The following is a 19,926-nucleotide window of genomic DNA, read 5'->3' as shown; positions in this document are numbered from 1 at the left end:
TTTTTTATGCCAGCAGGAATACTGGTGAACTGTAACTGTTTTGCTACAGGCCACCTATGTGATACTTGTGAAATATGTCACAATAGCCTTATGCAACATATTGAATTGACAGGCACAATTAAACTCATCTAAGAGCAGTCAGATGCATATTTATTAAACTGGAATTTTATTTTGATACTTATGCAAAGTCAAATGTTTACTCTTTTCCCTTTACTTGGTTCTCTTTGTGTTTCAGCTATTGGTGAGTGTGTTAATACAATAGTAGATGTTAATAAGCAAGAATATCACATGGTAACCTAGATGGTTCAACTTTGTAATTACATGCTTTTCTTAGAAACATTCATTTCTTATCTATTCAAAAAGAGTATGATTCTGCTCTAACACCAAATATAAAAGACAAAAATTAATCTGAAGCAAGACTATATCTGCTCTTTCATTTATATATTCCTATATAAACTTTTTTTGTAGGTTTTGTAATTTGTAATTTGTAATTTTTTGTAGGTTTTCTCTTTTTGGGGGGGAGAGGGGGTGGGGGGATGGGTTGGAGGGGGATAAAGCATACATCTGACATATTGTCACATCAATCACTTTTCAATCTTTAATTTTAACTAAGATGCTTTTCAACTTGTGACCGGGCTGAAAAACTGGACCAGGGTGCTAGATGATGTTTCCAAAAGAAAATATCTGGTATATCTGATAGGAACAGAGAATTCATTAAATATGTATATACATAAATATGTATATACAATTTATATATATAATATATATATACACACACACACATTCTTGGCAAAATTCATTGGGTGCTCCATTTTTCTAAGATGAAAGACAACTGCAAGGATACACTGTCATAATTATCATCTGTTCTCCCAAATACGTTTCAAGTATATTAAAAGAAACACTAATTTGGAGTCTTATGTTTGAATGTCATGGTCTTGAAGCAAATATTTCCTACTTTAAATATCTAAATAGTTTCAAAGATTAAAGGAAATTAGCACTGGCATGTTTCATTAATGTGATACTGCCACAAGAAGAAATGTGGGACTAATTTCATTTGTATGTATTAAGAAATATGTCAGTTTTTCCATTCTGTCTCTTCAGGGCATTTTTTTACTGCAAGGCCTGCCATGATGACATCACAGATCCCAAAAGGATAAAAAAGTGTGGCTGCAAACGGCGTAAGTAATATTTCTATCACTCCCTTCTCTTTCTCATTAACTATTTAGTCTTGAAGAACAATTGTACACTCAGTTACGTGTTTCACACACTGGTGAAGAAAAGTTAAAAAGTAAATTCATGGCAATATAAGTGCAATTTACATTTTGTAATTGTTCTTATTAAATTTCATACCATTTACACATGTTTCTTCATAAAAAAATCTATTAGGGTCCAAAGCTAACAAAAGTTAAACAGTCCATCTACCTAGATATAATTATGGAAGTTTCTGAGTTAAAAATGAGCTAACAGTGAAATTCTGCTTTCATGCTGAAATCCAGTAATTCCAATATTTTTCTGTAAAGAGCTTTTGTTTTCCTTGCTGAATACTATTCTGTACGAGAAGATCATAGAATCATAGAATGGGCTGGGTTGGAAAGGACCACACTGACCATCTAGTTGCAACCCCCCTGCTATTTGCAGGGTCGCCAACCACTAGACCAGGCTGCCCGAAGTCACATCCAGCTTTGCCTTGTGTGACTCCAGGGATAGGGCATTCACAACCTCCTCGGACAACCTGTTCCAGTGCATCACCACCCTCTGTGCAAAGCACTTCCTCCTAATATCTAACCTAAACCATAACTATTGAACTAAGCTATTACTGAAATAAATCATCAGTTCCTGGAGAAAGGGATTGTCTGGAAAAAATTAAAGATTGGTGCCTTTAACATATTCTTTCAATAGAAAAAATATCCATAGCTGAAATGCTAGCATTTGGCTGAGTTGCATTCTTAGGTCTGCTGTTTAAATTCTTTGGAAAATTGTGTGTAAAGAACTAATTGAGTTTGGAAATTGAGATCAGATTTTGCATTTCAGCTTTTATAAATATATAGAAATTATTATTTCATTTAGATGCACTTTTTGAAGATATTTTGCAGGAACTGTGATAACCACATTTTAGACATAGTTGTGCTTGATCTACGAATATTTGTAATATTGAAATCAAAAGGATTTAGAGATCAGTCTCTCAATGGGTGCACAAATATTTATGTGCATTCCATTCCATCTTGCTGTGGAGAAGATGTCATTACAAACTGACGAGGTAAATTGAAACATCTCAAAAGAGTTTGATAGAACCTGTCCTACCAGTACTTTTAAGAGGAAAAAAATCTGCCATATTTATTCATTCAGTGAGCTTATTCATAGCATCATCATTTTACTGTTTTGGAAGTAGCCAATAAGGCTTCTAAGCTGGACCTTATCTAAAATTAAGGAACAACCGAAATGGATGAATTCTATGGATTAAAAAAAAAAAAAAAAAAAAAAAAAAAAAAAAGGCATATGTCGTGAGTTTTTAAGAAGCTCCTCTAAAAAAATAAATAAATAAAACAAAACGAAAAAAACAACCCCCCAAAAAACGAACCAAACCACAGAGCTGTGAAACAAAGTAGTGTAATTGAGAGAAAACAGCTGAGGCCTTGATGGAAAATGGAAATTTCTTCCCAGTAGTTTCAAGGAGAGTAAAGCACATGGAAAGCATGCCTGATGTGGAAGGAATGTATGTATTGCCTAACATATTGGAAAAAAAAAATTGCCTAATATATTATTCAAGAACAGTTTATCCATGTGAGAATGTGATCTTTGAACTGCTGCCAAAGCCAATGAGACTGCTGAGCAAGTTCTGGTAAAGCAAGTTTCAGATGCTGCAGGGTGACAGTAACTTCAAAAGCCAATCGCTTTTTTATTCTCCCCCCCCCCAATTTACACAACACTTAAGAAGGAATATGTTACCTGTTCAATTCTTAACAAACAAACAAAAAATAACATTTAATTGTATTGTTAATTTAATTGCTCTTCTCTACTCCTTCACATTGTGTATGCTTTTCAAATGTGCTGTTTCAAAGAGAAAAATCTGAAAATTTGGTGTTTAATGGGAGATGTTGCAAGAAGTTAGGAATCAGGAATTCGTGGTATACAGGGCAAAAGCATGAACAGTAACATAACCTCAGTACTAGGAAACCAGGGAGAAAATGGGGCATCCTGTGACCCTGCCAGGACAATAGATGCATTACCAACTGCAGGGCCATGGAGAGGTGACAGTGAGAACTTCTATGTAAGGCAGTGTGGAATGTCCCAAAAGGGACAGTTGGTCCAACAGATGGAGATACTGCTCAGATGTAGAAACAAAATGACGGATTTACTGAGGCTGAGGAAGGAGACTGTCAGATCTGCTGCTGCAGTGAGGACTAAGCACTAAGGAGAGAATCCTCTCAGTAAGGTGAAAAAGAAACAAAAGACAGCAAAATATTGGTTTTCCCTTTAATCGTCTCTCCTTTTTTTCCTATCTGACCTCCCCACCTCTACCACCACACATGCATATGGTTAGAGGCACTATAATAGTGAACAGCTTCCGCTTAACACAGGGTTCACAACTATTAGGAATAATGCAGTTTCTTTGCTTTTAAAGTTCTGTCAGTCAGCAAATAAATAAATAAATAAATGAAAAATTTCAGCAGTATTTTGTAATTTTGGATCACTAATTCCAGTGACAGTCTCAAGATCCCTTTTATGGGACTGGGTATATGTTTTTAAAAGGTAAGTCTTAAGGTAAAGACCATTATTCACATTAAATGCCTTAGTTCTAGCTTATAAATCACCACTTTTGAAAATCTTGTGTTATCCATCTGCAAATTACACAAACGTTTGGGTCTTAAACTGCAAGCTAACCATAACAAAACATACACTAATAAATACTTTCTCCATTGAATTAGGAAACTGTCAACTGAACCATCAACAGTTAAGTTAACAACTTGATTTTTTAAGACAACAAAAATAATGATATGGAAATATGTGGTCCTATATAGGTATATATATTTTAATTAGTGAGCAGCATAGCACTTTGTGACAGATGAATGTGGAAAACATGTAAGATGAAATGAAGGGGGCTGCTTGTAAATATTGACACTTTCAGGTGAATTGAATGTGGAAGATTATCTTTAAATTGAAATCTTACTTATTGTAGTTTTAAATAATGTAGCTTCCTGTGACACTGGAAGACCACATTTTTAGTAATACATGTGAGTTTGCACATCATTTTAGAACTATCTGTACATTCTGATACTGTTGGAGTCTAAACGTGAGTTTGACCTACATAGCTATTTGTCCAAACCTGTTAGGCCTAATATTAATAATTCAGAGAAGTTCAGTACATTTCTATGAGGCCACGGATAATTAATGTAACCTTGCTTTCCTTTCGCAGTTTCTGCCACCCTTCTTTCTCCTTACGTATCCCACTCCCTGAATAACATATGAATGCTGATGTCATGTCCAGATAAATGTTTGTGTGGAAATTTTATTCACAGATTGTTAACATGTTTTTTGAATGCTTTCAATCTTATTCCTATGTCATTTAACTGTAGATTTTTCAGCAAGGGGCCAAATACATGTATAAATTTATATAAAATGCAGCCATGTTGGGATGAAATCTCTGAACTGGATGACCTACTCCTCCTGCTTCTTTCATTGTGTGCAACTGTGGTCTAATTCTGTATATATTTTTTCCAGTGACAGTGCTTGCTGTGTACAATGGGGGTTGAACCCCAGAAGGGACATATCATGTGTACATTGATGTGTTTGAAGGAATTTCTTATAATCTATGATAATTGACAAACTTTTGATTTATTTTTCCTCTTGCTGCCTTGGAACACGGCCCCTACTATATTTTAACTGCACACTGATAGTGATCTATTGTGAGTAAAAATGGGTTCCCTGTAGCCCAGAGTACGGTCCAACCTGTCTTTCTCTAGCAGAAAAGTATTTTTGTTCAGTATTTGGTTATTTTCTTTATTTATGTTGCATGTAGCAGTGACGTCATACCCACAAGTTTCTCATCGTTTCCACCCACGGAGATTAGGGTGACGTTGAAGAAAATACAGCAGTTTTCCCCTCTTCCACTTTTTGCTCCTTTTTTCCACAACTTTGTCTTTTATCCCTATTTGAAAGGGAGATCTTGGCAGTGACATTTCTGAGAAATGATCCTAGAGATATTTCATGAGTTTTCAGAGCTATCGGTTAGGCTGGGGTAATTAGCACTATAGCATTGTTTGCCTGATTAATCCAAATTCATTGACAGATCTGTGTTCAGTGAGTTTTTTTTTTGTACTTGGTTTCCATTGCTTAGCTGACACAAGGGACAGAACAGCACTCTTCTACTGTCCTTATTTAACTCCTTTCTCCCCACTGTCAAAAACAAAGGTGTGGGGGGGAGAAAGCTGGACAATGAATTAAATACGTGTTTTACTTTGAATATGTTAGGATACAACTTTCATCAATAGCAAACAAGCTACAGTGATCATTTTCCCCAACTATAACAGTTTTGCTTGTTATGAAAATAATGACATGGGTAGAGCCAGACTGTCTTTTCAGGACCTAAGCTGTAAAATTTTACATTGTTACTATTATATATAGAATATGAAGTTTATAGACCATTTCACATCAATCTAAATCTGACCACTTCAACGTGCTCAGAATCTGTGGAGGCTCTCACCAGCCACTTTTAGTATGTACAGCCAAGTTAATTTAAATAAACATTAAAAAAAGCATTTTGGACATGGAAAGAGTTAAACTTTCTAGAAAGACAACTATTAAAAATATACTGGTTGTATTGCAGTTTTAGAATAATAGGATTTGTTCTTTCAAACAGCAGGAGGGATCAAGCATTTCATAGATGCAATAAAGCATTCACTACTGCATCAGATTGAGGCTGGTAGCTATACCATACAACTGCAGCTATTCTAAATAAGTGAAACTATGAGACTTTTCACCATTTCGCCAGACATTATGAATTTATTTTCTCATAACACTTCAGATCTGAATCCAGACTGTGCTATTTTTTCACCTCTCAGCTCTACACACCATAGGATCTTGCAAAGAATCCAGAAAAAATTTGATACTCCTGGAGTTGCATGATATATTGTCAGCCATCTTGTAATTATGGTGGCCTGTGTGATAGTTAGCATTACTTTGTTCTTTTTTGTTTGCTTTGATGTCATTGCTACAGTAAAGGAATGAGATCTCTCCCTTCCTCACACTGTAGTAGAGATTATTTATACACAGAACAGAAATTTCTCAAAAAAGTTATTGTCTGCCAGTAGAATGACACAGCAGAAAGCTGGGAAACTCACACACACAAACACACAAAAACAAACAAACAAACAAAAAAAACCCCAACAGATTATCAAGGCAGGACAGCAGAGTAAGAGTTTACAAATCAGAAAGAAACTAATTTATTTGAATGAATGAATCTGTAGATGTAAAGGCAAAACACTGGAAGTAATTTGGATGCAATGTATTAATTTTAAATGCATTTTTGTATTGAGCCCTTTCTGGACCACACAAAGCAGTAGAAATAGCAATAAGCAAATAAAAGAGCTCTTTTTCCTAAAAAAATAAAAATTAAAAAAAAAAAAGTATTTAAAAAAGCAATTGCAGAAATTGATAAGAATAAAAAAGAAGTCAGATCTGTCTGCTCAGAAATGCAGCTCGCTCTGAGAGTATGCTGGCTGAGAGATTTTAACGTAATAAAGATAAGTTCACAGTGATATTTGAGTATTAAAACAAGTTGGTCTATAAATACAACATTACTTCTAGCTACTAAAGAGGGCAGAATGTCCTCTTTTTGTACAGTTTTGAGAAAGAACGGTGACATTATCACAAGCAACTGACAAATTACCTTTGATTGCAAAAAAAATTGCAAGATAATGAAAAAGCTGAGTTGGTGGTATTGAAGTTGTTCTTTAAAAATTAAATAATGAAGAGATAGCTTTGCCTGTTGTGTTAAGAGAAAATAAATTGTGAAAAATAATTTAAGAAATGCTGCTGTATTTTTCATAAAGAGATTGTGCTAAGGGAAATTCTTTGAAGATTTGTCTCTTGATGCTAACCAGCATCCTTACAAGTCATCAAATCATTCTGGTCTTCCTTTAATACTGCTGTTTTTTTACTCTTAGTGTGGATAATGAGAACTTGCAGAATTGAAATGACACTGTACATACATTTCAATTCTTAAGTGTAGTGGAACCATTTTGGAACCATTTGCTGGTCAAGAAAGCTCCAGTTGATTCTTCTTAACCAGCTGTTGTTTCATAGAGAACCACTAGATGTCCTCCTAGATTTACTTTTTGTTACAAGGAAAATTGCTATAGTGATGGGTGGAATATTAGAATTGAGTAGCCTGTCAGTTAAAACAAAAATAAAAAATAATAATAATAATCAGGAAAGATGAAGGGATACTTCGTTCTGCTTTATTTTTACTTATTATTTATTTTAACAAAGGAGCTGTTTCACGATATACTAAGAAGACAATGACCCGCAGCTTCCTTTGCTTATTTTTGCAACTGGAAATGTTTCCCACTACTGTTTGTGAACTCTTAAGTTACACATCAGACCCAGACAATCTAGAAAAGTTGACTAGGCTCTTCTGAGTTTTTGAGATCGGAAAACAAGATATTCCTAGAAGTGTAGACATCTAAGCCATGTTTTTTTCCTTATTGGAATGATAGGACATTACCTTTTGAGAAAAAAATGCAACAAAAAGTTTTTCATGTATTTCTTGGTTTTTATAAAAAACTAACAATTATTGATATTGTTTTGCTCTTAACAACTCCGAAAATTACTGTGATCCATATAGGCCTTGTTTTGTCAGTAAATCATTTAAGTAGTCTAATTTCTGTGTCCATGATTACTTCCCTTGATATTTTCACAAATGCTAGGGAATTGTGATCAATACTAAGTAGAAGGATCTATTCTTCCTTTTTATCCATTTGTTGTTCAATTGGAAATAGGGAAGTAATTTACTTTATATCCCTTTATACTATATAACTAGTATATATACTAGTTGCACATAACAGTTCTATTCAATCTCCGTAACATTTCTATGAATAGAAATGAGATGATTCTTATGCAGGTGCTACAGGTGTCAAATGAATTTAACAACTGGAGGCTGTTCTTAAGGTCCCCCTGTCTCTTTGATGGTACCCATTTTTCGTTAATTTTTATGGAAGTTTGATAGGAATGGTATGTGTGTGGCTTGATCCATTTGAAATCATTTCTGTCTTGTCTTTGATCTTGTCACTACTCATCCCTAACAATAATAACCCATGTTTTGTTTTATTTAAAAGAAAATAAATATTGTATTTGGTGTGAATGTTACAATGACTGTTTAAAATGAATGAAGAGTAACAGCATGTTTTTTTTTTTACAAAATGTATTGCTCTGATATGCAGTTGCTTATATACTGGTTGAAAGCCTTATGGCAAGTCATATCTGCTACTTATATTTCCAGGTCCAAGCCTGTTTCCTGCATGTTAATGATGTGAAATATTAAAATGATGCATGATCTCCAGAACAACTGACAATAATAGTTAAAAACAGTCCCTGAAAGGGCATTACTTTTGAGAAGTGCCATGGATTCCCTCCCCAATTGAACAGATGGGCTTAAATTTCCAACTTCATTGGTTTAAGTCTGATGAAAATGGTACAAAAAGTTTTCTTTCCCAATCTCATTTGCCATCAAGGATGATTGTTTTGTTTTGGTTTTTTTTTTTTAATTTTAATAAATATGACCTTTTCTATTATTGACTGTTGTTAAGTTATGGATTCAAGTAAATGAAAACCAGGGACTGTTACTAACCAGCAGCTGAGAATATCTGGTCAGTGTGTTTTGCTTACAGCATTTGATTAAAAATGTCTTTCAAAACAGCTGTAATTAAAACAAAATGGTCCTTCCTTTTCCCTCACCTACTATTAGTATATCTCATAAATGCTCTTTATTTTTCTTTTGTTTCCTTAAAATGACAATAATAAAATAGGCATAATGAAAACACTCCCATATTTCTGGTAACATTTTTTCTCTGCCCAACTTTTCAGTTTTAAAGAATATGTTGGGAAAAGTTAGAGAGAGGGAAACTATGGGAAAACAGATGCTGTTTTGAATCTTCTGTGTAGTTTGAATGTGAATGCATCAAAAGCTGCGGTGGAAATCTTACTAAAAGCCAAGCTCTGAGAAATGATGTACCACGCAATGAACAAGCCTGATGATGCATGATGACTTTTCAAACAGCTCTAAGATAACTCTGCTAGGATGCTGAAAGAACATGGCAGTAGTCATGTGAGCAAAGTTTTAGAGGAATGGAGTTGCTGCTGAAGAGATCACTCATTCATCTCCCTCAATGCCTGTTTTCCACAATCATAATGTTATCCTTGCTTGACAAATATACTGTATGGCAAGTCATCAAGGCCTTAGAACAGGACTTGACCCATTTGAACAAATACAATCCCTCTTCCCTGGTGACTGTAGCAATAAAAAAATGGGAAAAAAAAAAAAATAAAAAAAAAAAAAAAAAAAAAAAAAAAAAGGAACTAGTAAAAATCTAATATTGCTACCATTATTCAATATTCAACTGAAGGCACAGGCCAGAGAAACATTACCTTTTACTTTTAAGGTTTTCTTTTTGCCTGTTGGTGTTCTGTTTTTTTTTTTTTTTTTTTTTTGTTTCGTTTTGTTTTTTTTTTTAGCATAATTTGAGTCAGTTCAATCTAAACCATTACCAAAAGTGTTGGTTCAGTGCAACATGTGAAGCAATTTAAGCGGCCTTTGCAGTTCTTCAGACTTAAATTTACTTCAGACTGAGGTAACATATGCATTTGTATGAAGATAATTACATGACGGCATTTTTACAAAACAGAATGCTGTATACTTCTAGAAATACATAATAAGGAAAATATCCTATCTGTGCCTAAGGGACATAAATGGTCTATTCCAACCTGGAAATCCATTTGGAATTGGTGCCTAAATATATGTCCAGTTATTTGATTCTCAATCTACTTTTCAATCTTCCTGGGTTAAACAAACTCAGTAATTGTTGGAGTAGAAAGCATGCCGGTGATTGGATTGGTTCAGCATGTTTCAGTGTACCAATGCTCTGTGTGCTTTTGGTGATGCCTTATTTGTGAACTGATTTTAATGTTAAGCATATTTGCCATTATTAGTTGTGTCACTTATATCAGCAAATTTTGGTATTCTGTCTGGAGTTAATTTGGATTCCTGAAGATGCAGTGCAAATGAAATCAAATTTTCAGAAAATTTTATGCACATCTTATAACTCTCCAGTAATGTGTAATTTATTGCAATAAAGGAGTTCCTTGGCACAGTTTAATGAAAAACAATTATTAGCATATGTTTGAGGATAAATATATATGTGTATATGTATGTATGTATGTGTATACATGTATACGTGTGTGTGTAAGAATATGTGTATGTGTTTTTGTGCGTGTATACATGCATATTCATATATATATACACATATATATGAAAGTTTTCAACTTCTATATGAAGCAGTTAGCCAAAAACAACTAATGAATCATCAACTTTATATGTTTGTTTCATTTTAGCCCAGCAGTATTAATTGTGCCAAGGGAAGAATATATTCTTAGGATTTTCTGCTTATACTATGCTCTTTTTTGATCCAAACACTCGACTGTAATCAGTAATTCTTCCCTATGTCTGCGGTAACCCTATGAGACTGAAGAGAAATAAAGAACAATTTATCTTTTGCCCTGCTTTTAATGTAAAGCCAAAGTGTTACCGATAATCTCATTGCATATTTTTTTTCTGGGTCAAGACTGTTAACATAAACTAAGGCCTGTATTAAATCCCTTAAATTACCTTCCAGCTGCCTTGTTATATATATAACCTTGCCATTAACCTGCTGCTCTTCCTCTCCTCCCATCCAACACATGGTTATAGCCAAGATGTCCATCTACAAGAGAATGAAACTGGCATGTTGTTTTGATTGCGGACGCTCTGAGCGTGACTGCTCTTGCATGTCAGGCAGTGTACATAGTAACATGGACACCCTTGAGAGAGCCTTCCCACTTTCTTCTGTCTCTGTTAATGATTGCTCCACCAGTTTACGTGCCTGTAAGTTTTAACACCAACACATGCTGTTCCATGTCTGTGGTGTCTGTGGTATCATCCCCGTCTTGTGTCGTACATTGTAGTTCTGTGAGTTTTATCGGGCTGATGCTTTTTAAAAAATTCATGGCCAAATTTTAATCCAGCTCTGTATTTATATTTCTGTTTCTATTTATTTTTAATATGAAAAATGTAATTTGTTATTTTGCTTTTTGTGCTCTTTATGAAGCATGCTCTTGCAATAGCTTGCAGGAACGTAGTAGTGCAATTTGGTGATATCTTTTTAATTTAATTCACACAATATAAATTTTAATTATTAACCAATATGTGCGTTATTGGAGGAACAGGTCTGTGTCTAAATCTGTGATGTGCTAAGTGGGCAGATGCAAATAGTACAATCAGCATAGGAGTGTACAATAGTCAGTGAATAAATGTACAGGATACAACTTGACTGCTTAGTTGTAGTAGCTGACATTCTAGTTTAGACTGCTACCATTATCTTTAATTGGGTTTGTAGCTCTTTATGATTAATAAAGCAGGATCTTCCATCTAATATTGACGCTGCTGATACCTTAGTAAAATTGATTTACATTTTGTAGTGATTTTTTTTAGGACTCACCTGATGGAAACTTTGTAATGCAAACAGTCTGAAATTAGCAGCAAAATCTTTCCAGCAGGACAGTACCATTCTGGAATATGCTCCAAAAGCTCTTTTGAAAGACTAGAGTTTGAGGGGGAAAAGAGAAAAATTAGAACTCTGTGTAGCCATTAATTCTTCAGGTAAGCCATAGGGATTCTAGAGCTTCCTTTATCTATGTGATGTCAACTATTGAGAAAGATTGTTAAACAGTGATTTTTCTCACTCTCTTATCCTCTTCAGACATCCATTACAGGCAGAACTGTATCTTGGGATGTGTTTGTTTCGCTTTCTCTAACCAAATGCAAAGTAAAACTGACAAGTTATTCAGAAGGAATTTTAGGAGTTTGGATGAGAAAGCATGTCCACTTTACATTACAAGTCATTACAAATTCCACTATTAAGAACATTGCATAGTTAGTTAGATTATGCATCTGGTTGCTTTTTGATGCCTTAAGTTTATTGCAATGTGTAGTCCATGTAGTAAATGACTTTGCTGTAGCTATTTTTACATTTGAATATTTTTCCAGACAGAGATGTGGTGTATATACCAATACTATGATCTTTGTTATCATTTTTATGTCTGAAGACTGTCTCAATTAAATTGATTCTAATAGAATTTCATAGGAATTTTGGCAGAAATCTTCTCGGTTTATGTGTGCAAGCACTGTGAATGTCATTTTTATTTACTTGGTGGGAGTTCGCTAAGGGAAGAGCCATTTGAAATTATTATTCCAAGTTATAGGAGTTTTTTATCCTTTAGAGAGCCCTGTATTGAGAGTAAAACACAGAAAATCATACTTGTTTGTTAAGAACAGTGACTGTGAAACTTTCCTGGATTGAGAGTTACTGTAGGCAGTGTTACTTCTATGACCTAACAGCCTCTGTAACACTGTCTGGTATTGTTTGCATTAATACAGACTAGTACAGAGATTAAGTGGTTGGGTCCCAGTGTGAGTGTTAACAGCTACCAGATGGGGATAAATGAGTGAGTCCCCTACAGATAAGTGAAATTTCTGCCATAAGCACTGTTTGGCAAGGAAAAAAAAAAAAGCAACAAAAAACACAACATAATTTGTTGTGAATTCAAAATGACTTTTGAATTCACTTAAGACTTTTGAATTCACTTAAGGCAGTAAAAGTAAACATTTTTTTATTTTGTTGCTAGCTGGGCCAAAAACCTCCATTGCATGGTGTTATTGCCATCAAAAACAGTGCTGTTGGGAAACTTGCTAAATCTATGTGATATTTTGAAGGATAAATGGTATTGACAACTTTGAGGATTTTTACCATCCTATCTTTCAAAGGCCTTTTCCCCCCTTCGTCACTCCATCAAATCAGAAGAGAAATTCACTCTTCCCCTTTTGAGACTAGTCACCCTTGACTGTTAATAATAAGTACAAAAATCAATACCAATTCATGTTCTTTATATGCCAGCAGAAGCCTTTCTTTTCCAATTAAAAAGTATATATACACATGCAAAATTTCACTGGCATGGCTTCAACAGAAATCACTGTGTTTTTTTTGCAGTGCACAGGGGTTGTATGATGCCCATCTTGACAGAGCTAGTTAACTCAAAGAGTGGTGGTGAGAGTCAGCTTTTCATTAAATATGAGCAGATGTGAAATGTAGAGTGTTTGACAATTAGAAATGGCAGCAGCATGGCCCCAGAATCAAAGTGAGGTCAGATTGGTGGATCAGATTACCTCTCTTACATTCTTTAGTTGTTCTGAAAATCATTTTAAATTAGTGTCAGTGGAGCCATGATGGGTTTTGCCCTTTGTCTTTTATGCTAGGACTGTATTGTTTCCCCAGACACTCATTAAAGGTCATTATACTATTACAGGGCTTGCTTTGGTCGTGGTGCCCCAGTTGAGTTGATTTGCTTCTACAATCACTTAATGCATTTCTCCCTCTCCTTTTTTTTTTTTTTCTTTTTCTTTTCCTTTTGGTTATAAAAGCAGACATTTCTTTTTAAGGTAAATGAGATCAGAACATTGTATGAAACTACTTGAAAAAAAGAAAATAGTTTTTGCAAGAATTAATATTGTAAGAATCTGACTTCAAGTAGAAAATATCAATTTACATATTCAATGATGTACATGGGATCTAGTGTTAATTGTTGACAATGTAGAGAAAGTAACACTTGCAGAATATATTCCACTGTGAATGAGTTTCTCTTTTATAATATTAAATTGTTTATATTTGCCATGAATGAAAATCCTATTTTCACTAAATATAATTGCGTTGAAATAGTTTTTGAGTTTATAGACAGCTGTTTGTAAAAGCAAACAAACAAAAGCAAAATCAACAAAACCAGAAAATCTATATAAATAGATTTAATTTTTTTTTTTTTTTTTTTGGGTGTACACTTTTTTTTTTTTCACATTTTTGGTAGATTGCTGCATAAATAGCAGGCAAATGGTCCAAGTATATTTTCTATTTCAGACTCACGTGAATTAGAGTGTAGAAGGACACTCAGCCACTGGAAAACCTGGGGTGGCCTATGAAGTGAAATTATGTTACTAATAATATGATGTTTCTGTTTAGGTCCGTGCCAAATCTTAGATGTCATTCAAATGATTAACTGATACAGACAGAATCTTAACCTGAAACATTTAATTTCTGTGTTTCTGCATCACCATATGGCTGCCTTGCTTGAATTGCAAAACTTCAAGCTCCGAAAGTCTTTATGTTGTGTCCACTGCCACAGGAATTTTGATTTCCAAGCACAGACATTCCTGAAATTAGGTCCAGGCCTATCTAATTCACTTTGTAAGAAAACATGCTTTGGCGTGTTCTGATATCTCTGAGAAGTGTTACGTGTCACCATGGTTAATATTAGAGATCTCTAGAGCAAGAAATAAAATAAAAGCTAATGATCACTATATTTTTAATTCAGGGATCAGCCCAAATTCCTATGCATCTTATCTGGGAAGAAAGACTGTAGTAAGATAAACTTTGGATACCAAGGAGAAAACTCAACTTTTGAGAGTTGCCAAAGTATATATATATATCTGTAAGCCAAACCCAGTCTAGAAATGTCTGTTCCATCTGTAATTCTAGTGCTATCAAGTGGTTTATATAGGACAGACAAGTTAGCTGCTGAGTCTTTCTCAAAAGTCTTAAAATTGTTTTCAGTAAGATTGGGGGAATATTTTGGGGTATATTGACTGTTAAGCCAAGGCTGATATATCATGATGAAGCTACACCTGTCAGAGTAGCTAGCAATCCAAGTCAAAGAATACTCTACCTGTCTCACTGTCTTGTGTTACACAGGACAATGCGTACCCTGTATGTGTGCCCTTACAACTTAAAGAAGCAAATTCCATAACCGGAGTTGAAGTGCTATCTCATTTAGCCAGAGATTTGATGACTTAGTCAGTGGGAATAAATCATTAACATGACAAGCACAGACATTGGTCAATATGTCTAAAATGTGTCAGCTGTATAACTATTCTTTGGCTTTTCTAAGTGAGTTGATTATGAAATCCTGGACTCTTATGAGTCAGGAATGAGTCAGTCCTGGGAGCACAGGTGAAGGTAATTCACCAGTGCTACTGGAAGGGATGGAGCCTGGCTCCACCTCTCCTAGAACCCCATTTAAGAGCTGACTACCAGTAGGGAAGAATCTCTTTTGGAGATTGCTCCTCTTGGAGTCTTCTCAGTGAGCCCAGGACAAGAGTAAGCTTTCCATCTGTTCTTCTGTAGTGTGCTAACTTGTTTGGCCTAACTTAGTTGTATATTTCTTAGTTATAACTTCTGTATATTCATTGGTTATACTCTGGCTGAAAAGACAGTATAGTCTTTCCTCCTCTTAGGATGTGGCAACTTTGTTATATGCTTTCAACTTAGTGAGGCTAACCTACTGCTTATTGTCCAAGACAACAAGGAATTGTTGGATGAGCTAAGATGCAGGAAAGTCCTGTATGTGTCCTACAAAAAGCCAGCTTTTTGCACTGGAATTTTCTTTTCACAATAAAGCTACAGTGCTGTCCTGTTTACTGGATATGTATACCATCCTACAGAGGCCAGAGATTTTGGGATTGCTACACCAATTGTAAGTGTGATTGCTTTTACATTTTATCTATAAAACTCTTAGAATGAAAAGGTGGAGTTCTGCACTGCACTCAGCACCATCCCCAAGTTGCGAGAATTCCATTGTGACTACAGGAAGGATGGAGGCTCTCCTTGGTGCAAGCACTGAACGCCCTTTGGTCATACTTGTCTCCTTTTTCTTTCATGCAAAAAGCCTTTGGTGACTTAAGATGAAAAAACTGAAGGAATAAATAACTGATCAGGTCTGCTGGGAAAGGAGACAGAAATATTACCTATCAGTAGTAGCATTCTAAGATTTAGAAAAGTAATTATAATCAGCTTACTTTTGTGGAATAACCACCTCTTTATACCCGAGAATGATGGCATTATTTGTGTAGCCACTAGGCTTTTATTTGATGAGATTGATGAAAATGGACAATTATAATAAGACCTAGTGCCAAATAAATTCAAATTAATTCACAACAACAAACTAAGTCAGAAAGTGCCTTTTATAACTGTCCAATAAACTCCTAGTAAGCCTGCATACCATGTTGTGGGGCAATAGATAGATTTAGATGAACTTAACTCAAAATTTTTTTCCTTTTCCTCTTTTTCTTATTTTCTTGTTTTTGTTTTTGTTTTTTTTCCTTTTTCTTTTCTCTTCTTTCCTCTCACAGATTTTACTTCAATTCCTAAGAAGTCTGTGAGTTTACTTAGATTCTGGATTGTGTCCCTGAGAATTTATATGGCCATAATATTACTGCTAAGTACCTTTACAAGACAGCATGTGTGTCATTTAAAAACACCAAAAATAATTTAAAAAGACTAAAATGAACATGTGCGTATATTTTAGAGAGTGTTCACCTTCACAGAGAAAAGATATTTTATGTAACTTGGTTTAGATAGAAATACACTGATGGAGAAGAGTCAGACATACCACAGGGTGTCATATTAATGTAATCTGTATTGCTACTGGATAATGGAGAAAATCATCTCATCTTTCTTCTCATTATGAGCTACTGTCAAGAAAACCACTAAAAACCCTGTTAGCTAGTTTTGTTTAGAAAAAACTAGCTAGTAAAACTAACTAGTAAAACTAGACAGTGGAATGATTGTAAAAGAAAATACCAAAATGGGAGATTATACTGGCATGCTTAGTTGTAGCCATTGAAGTCAAATACTTGTGCACGTGAGAGTTTCATCATATTTTTAACCAGTTCTATAACCTGTGATAATGGGAAATCAGAAGCCTTGTGTATTGTTTTATGTGTGTGAATGCACTGAAACCATTATATTTTTGTTTCAAAAGCTGAATAGGAAACATTAAATACAGAAGGGAAAAGAGAAGCATGAAATGATGTGCTCTACAATGGATAGCTTCAAGTCTGTAGTTTGGCTTTAAGAGACAAAAAATGAATCTCTTTCATTGTTGTATATTTTAATAGAGCCTGAGAGCTGCTAAATTATTTAACCTTCTTTGGGAAATAATATGAGTGTATAGGTGAAAACATAGTTGCAGAAATGCAAGAGTAGGGAAAAAAAAAACTACAACAAACAACAACCCTCCCAAACAAAGCTGTTCCTTGTCAGGCAGTAGAATGGTAAAAGTCAGACTTGTTACCTATGACCAGAAAATGTAAATAATGGAGCACATCTTTTCAGATTGAGGTGTTTTTGTTTGTTTGTTTTATGTTTTGTTTTGTTTTGTTTTGTTTTTATGCCGTATATACCATTATGTTGACAGGAGGATGTTCTGCCTAATTTGTGATGTCTGTGACAATGAGATGCAGTCTTGCATCACTTTGTGGTGGAGAGGGTGAAGGATGGGGGGCATATTAAATTTAGCAGCATATCTTTCAAATATTGGAAAGGTGGGGAAGAGAGAAATCAAGAAGACTGGATTTAGTTCCTTTACATCAAGTAGTGATTCTTACCAGGGTCATGGGGAAGGGACTAGTGAGTGGCTTCCTTTGATGGGGACAGGCTAGAAAAAGTGCTGTCAGCATCCTGTGCAGTGAATTAAGCAGAGGGTCTTATGCAAGGTGACATGGAAATTATGTTTGCATTTTTAGTTCCTGAGTGTGGTTGGTTGTCATGAAACTCACCACGACAGTTTCTTACCACCAGGCAGTAGATTCTTCCTGTTACCTCCTTGGTGTGGGACAGATGCTAGCCGGTTAGCTCTCCATCTCTACTGTTTCTGAGCTATTTCAAACGACAGATGCCAGAGCTGGCTCAGATTCAGCTTGAGCATTTCTGTCATAGCCCTGCCTTGAGCCCAAATTCTGACCTTTACTATATGAAATAAAGTACTTATGAACAAGCAGTGACTTGATCCAGAACAGGCTTGGAGCAAATGTCAAGTGTCAAGTCAGACTCTTGCCTCCTTATTCCACCTGCATTGGAACCTAGAGTAGGCCCTAGACTACAGCACTGTCTGCCTTAGGCTTTATGGGTCTGGAGAGACATAACTTATTAACAAAGAGTTATTAAAATTTTATCAGTTTTGTAACACAATGTAAATGCCTTCTATGAATCTACATTGTATTCATTATCATTTAAAACGTTAATTAAGTCAAAGTTGCATTTAATTTAGTTTTAAATGTGCCTTTGGGAGGAAGCTTTTAGAAACAGCTGCAGGATTGAGAAGCTCATTGTTGCTGAGATGTTAGTACCATATTTCAGGAGAGGTCCCCAAAATTGATTGCCATTTTGAGTCTGAGCTAATTTATGTTGATGTTATTGATCAAGGTCTCAAATTAATATTGAAACAATAACAGCAAAGAATTATCAGTTCATGATAATCACCCATACATTGTAATGCATAATTTGTGTTCTTTTCAAATTGCTTCCAAATTAAAATGAACAGTTGATCTGTAAATCCAGTACTTCTCATACTATATTAATATTACTATTATTGCCGTTATTTTAATTGATGCCTTTATTGATTGGCTTCTTCTATAATTTAGAGAAAAAATATGTTTCTTGACTTGGAATATTGTCCATCACATTCATAGAAAAAGTCCTCTTGCCTAGGTCTTTTACATTTCATGTGTTCTGAAGTTATTGTATCTATATTTATTACAATGTACAGAAGGAAGTACTTCTTGAAATCTAAGTGGTCCAGCTCTCAGCCTGGAATCCAGAAGCAATTTGCAAGGCAATTTTTTCCATTTCCACTTATTTTCTACTGAGCTCCAAGAACCTTTCCAAATATTTGTATACACTTTGTGAGTTTTCTTCTGTGCTATATAAAAATAGGAGATTTGTTGTCACATAACTTCATGTTTGCTCATGTACCTAAAACCAAGCACCCATGCTGTATGATTGGTTTGGCAGAGGTTATAGTAGAGGGAAGGTGGTTGAATAGAAGTTTTCCTTTTTTTTTTTTTTTTTTTTTTTTTTTTTTTACAGAAGACTCATGGATTTTCATTTAGCATATAACTTCTTAAATACATTGATAACATACTTTAGATTAAATTTCAGTTGTACTTTTACTGTTTGAGAATATTTACTGGCTTCTGCTAGCGTTACCTTTTTATAACACGCTGTAATTTTCACTGATATAACTTTCACTGTGATATTTTATATATTACTGAATACTGTTTTGCTGTGATTCACTTTTTACCAATGACTAGGAAACACACTATATGCTACCTCACACATGCATGCTTCACTGATACCAGATCATATCTTGTTAGTACATTGCAATCCTTCTGAATAGGAAGGATGGAAAAAGTGTTACTGGAGTGTAAGATGTGGTCACTGTGATCTGGTTAAACGTTTCTGTGGATATTTCAGTCTGACTAGAAATTCTACCTAAGCAAAAATGAAACAATGGCACAAGGCAGACGTTCCAGTCTCGACTGAACTACTGACTTGCTGCATGACTATTGTTTCTTTTCCGTATATTGTATTACATTTTATGCTACACAGTGCTTTGAGATCGTTGTTTTGAAGCACTAAATATAATCACAGGCGTCCTTTTGACAGTGATTTATCTATGGAGGTTATTTATGTCTTCTGATCTTTGCTGAAAGAGGTCATAGGTGCGTGGCGAGGAGAGGAAAGTGAAATGCATAACAGAAAGGAGGAATGTGGAATTTATCAGAACTGCCTTGCT

The 19,926-nt window shown here is 34.9% G+C and overlaps 1 protein-coding gene across 7 annotated transcripts in view; it reads left to right on the top strand.

Moving 5' to 3' along the window:
• KCNMA1 (potassium calcium-activated channel subfamily M alpha 1) overlaps positions 1-19,926 on the top strand; it is a 431,318-nt gene that overhangs the window by 330,901 nt on the left and 80,491 nt on the right. For 4 of the 7 annotated variants that reach the window (XM_042817863.1, XM_042817862.1, XM_042817861.1 and 1 more), the window contains exon 18: positions 1,102-1,178. In XM_042817863.1, coding sequence (XP_042673797.1) covers positions 1,102-1,178 — 77 coding nt within the window. Of the gene's footprint in view, positions 1-1,101; positions 1,179-10,960; positions 11,135-19,926 lie in introns of all 7 variants that reach the window. The other 3 variants (XM_042817866.1, XM_042817867.1, XM_042817865.1) reach the window with 1 other exon arrangement.

This window comes from Centrocercus urophasianus, unplaced genomic scaffold, assembly GCF_019232065.1.
Source record: "Centrocercus urophasianus isolate 14NV4802_14NV808 unplaced genomic scaffold, USGS_Curo_1.0 seq_17, whole genome shotgun sequence".
Taxonomy (NCBI): Eukaryota; Metazoa; Chordata; class Aves; order Galliformes; family Phasianidae; genus Centrocercus; species Centrocercus urophasianus.
Note: the sequence above shows the minus strand (reverse complement) of the source record. Positions and strands in the feature narration are given on the sequence as shown.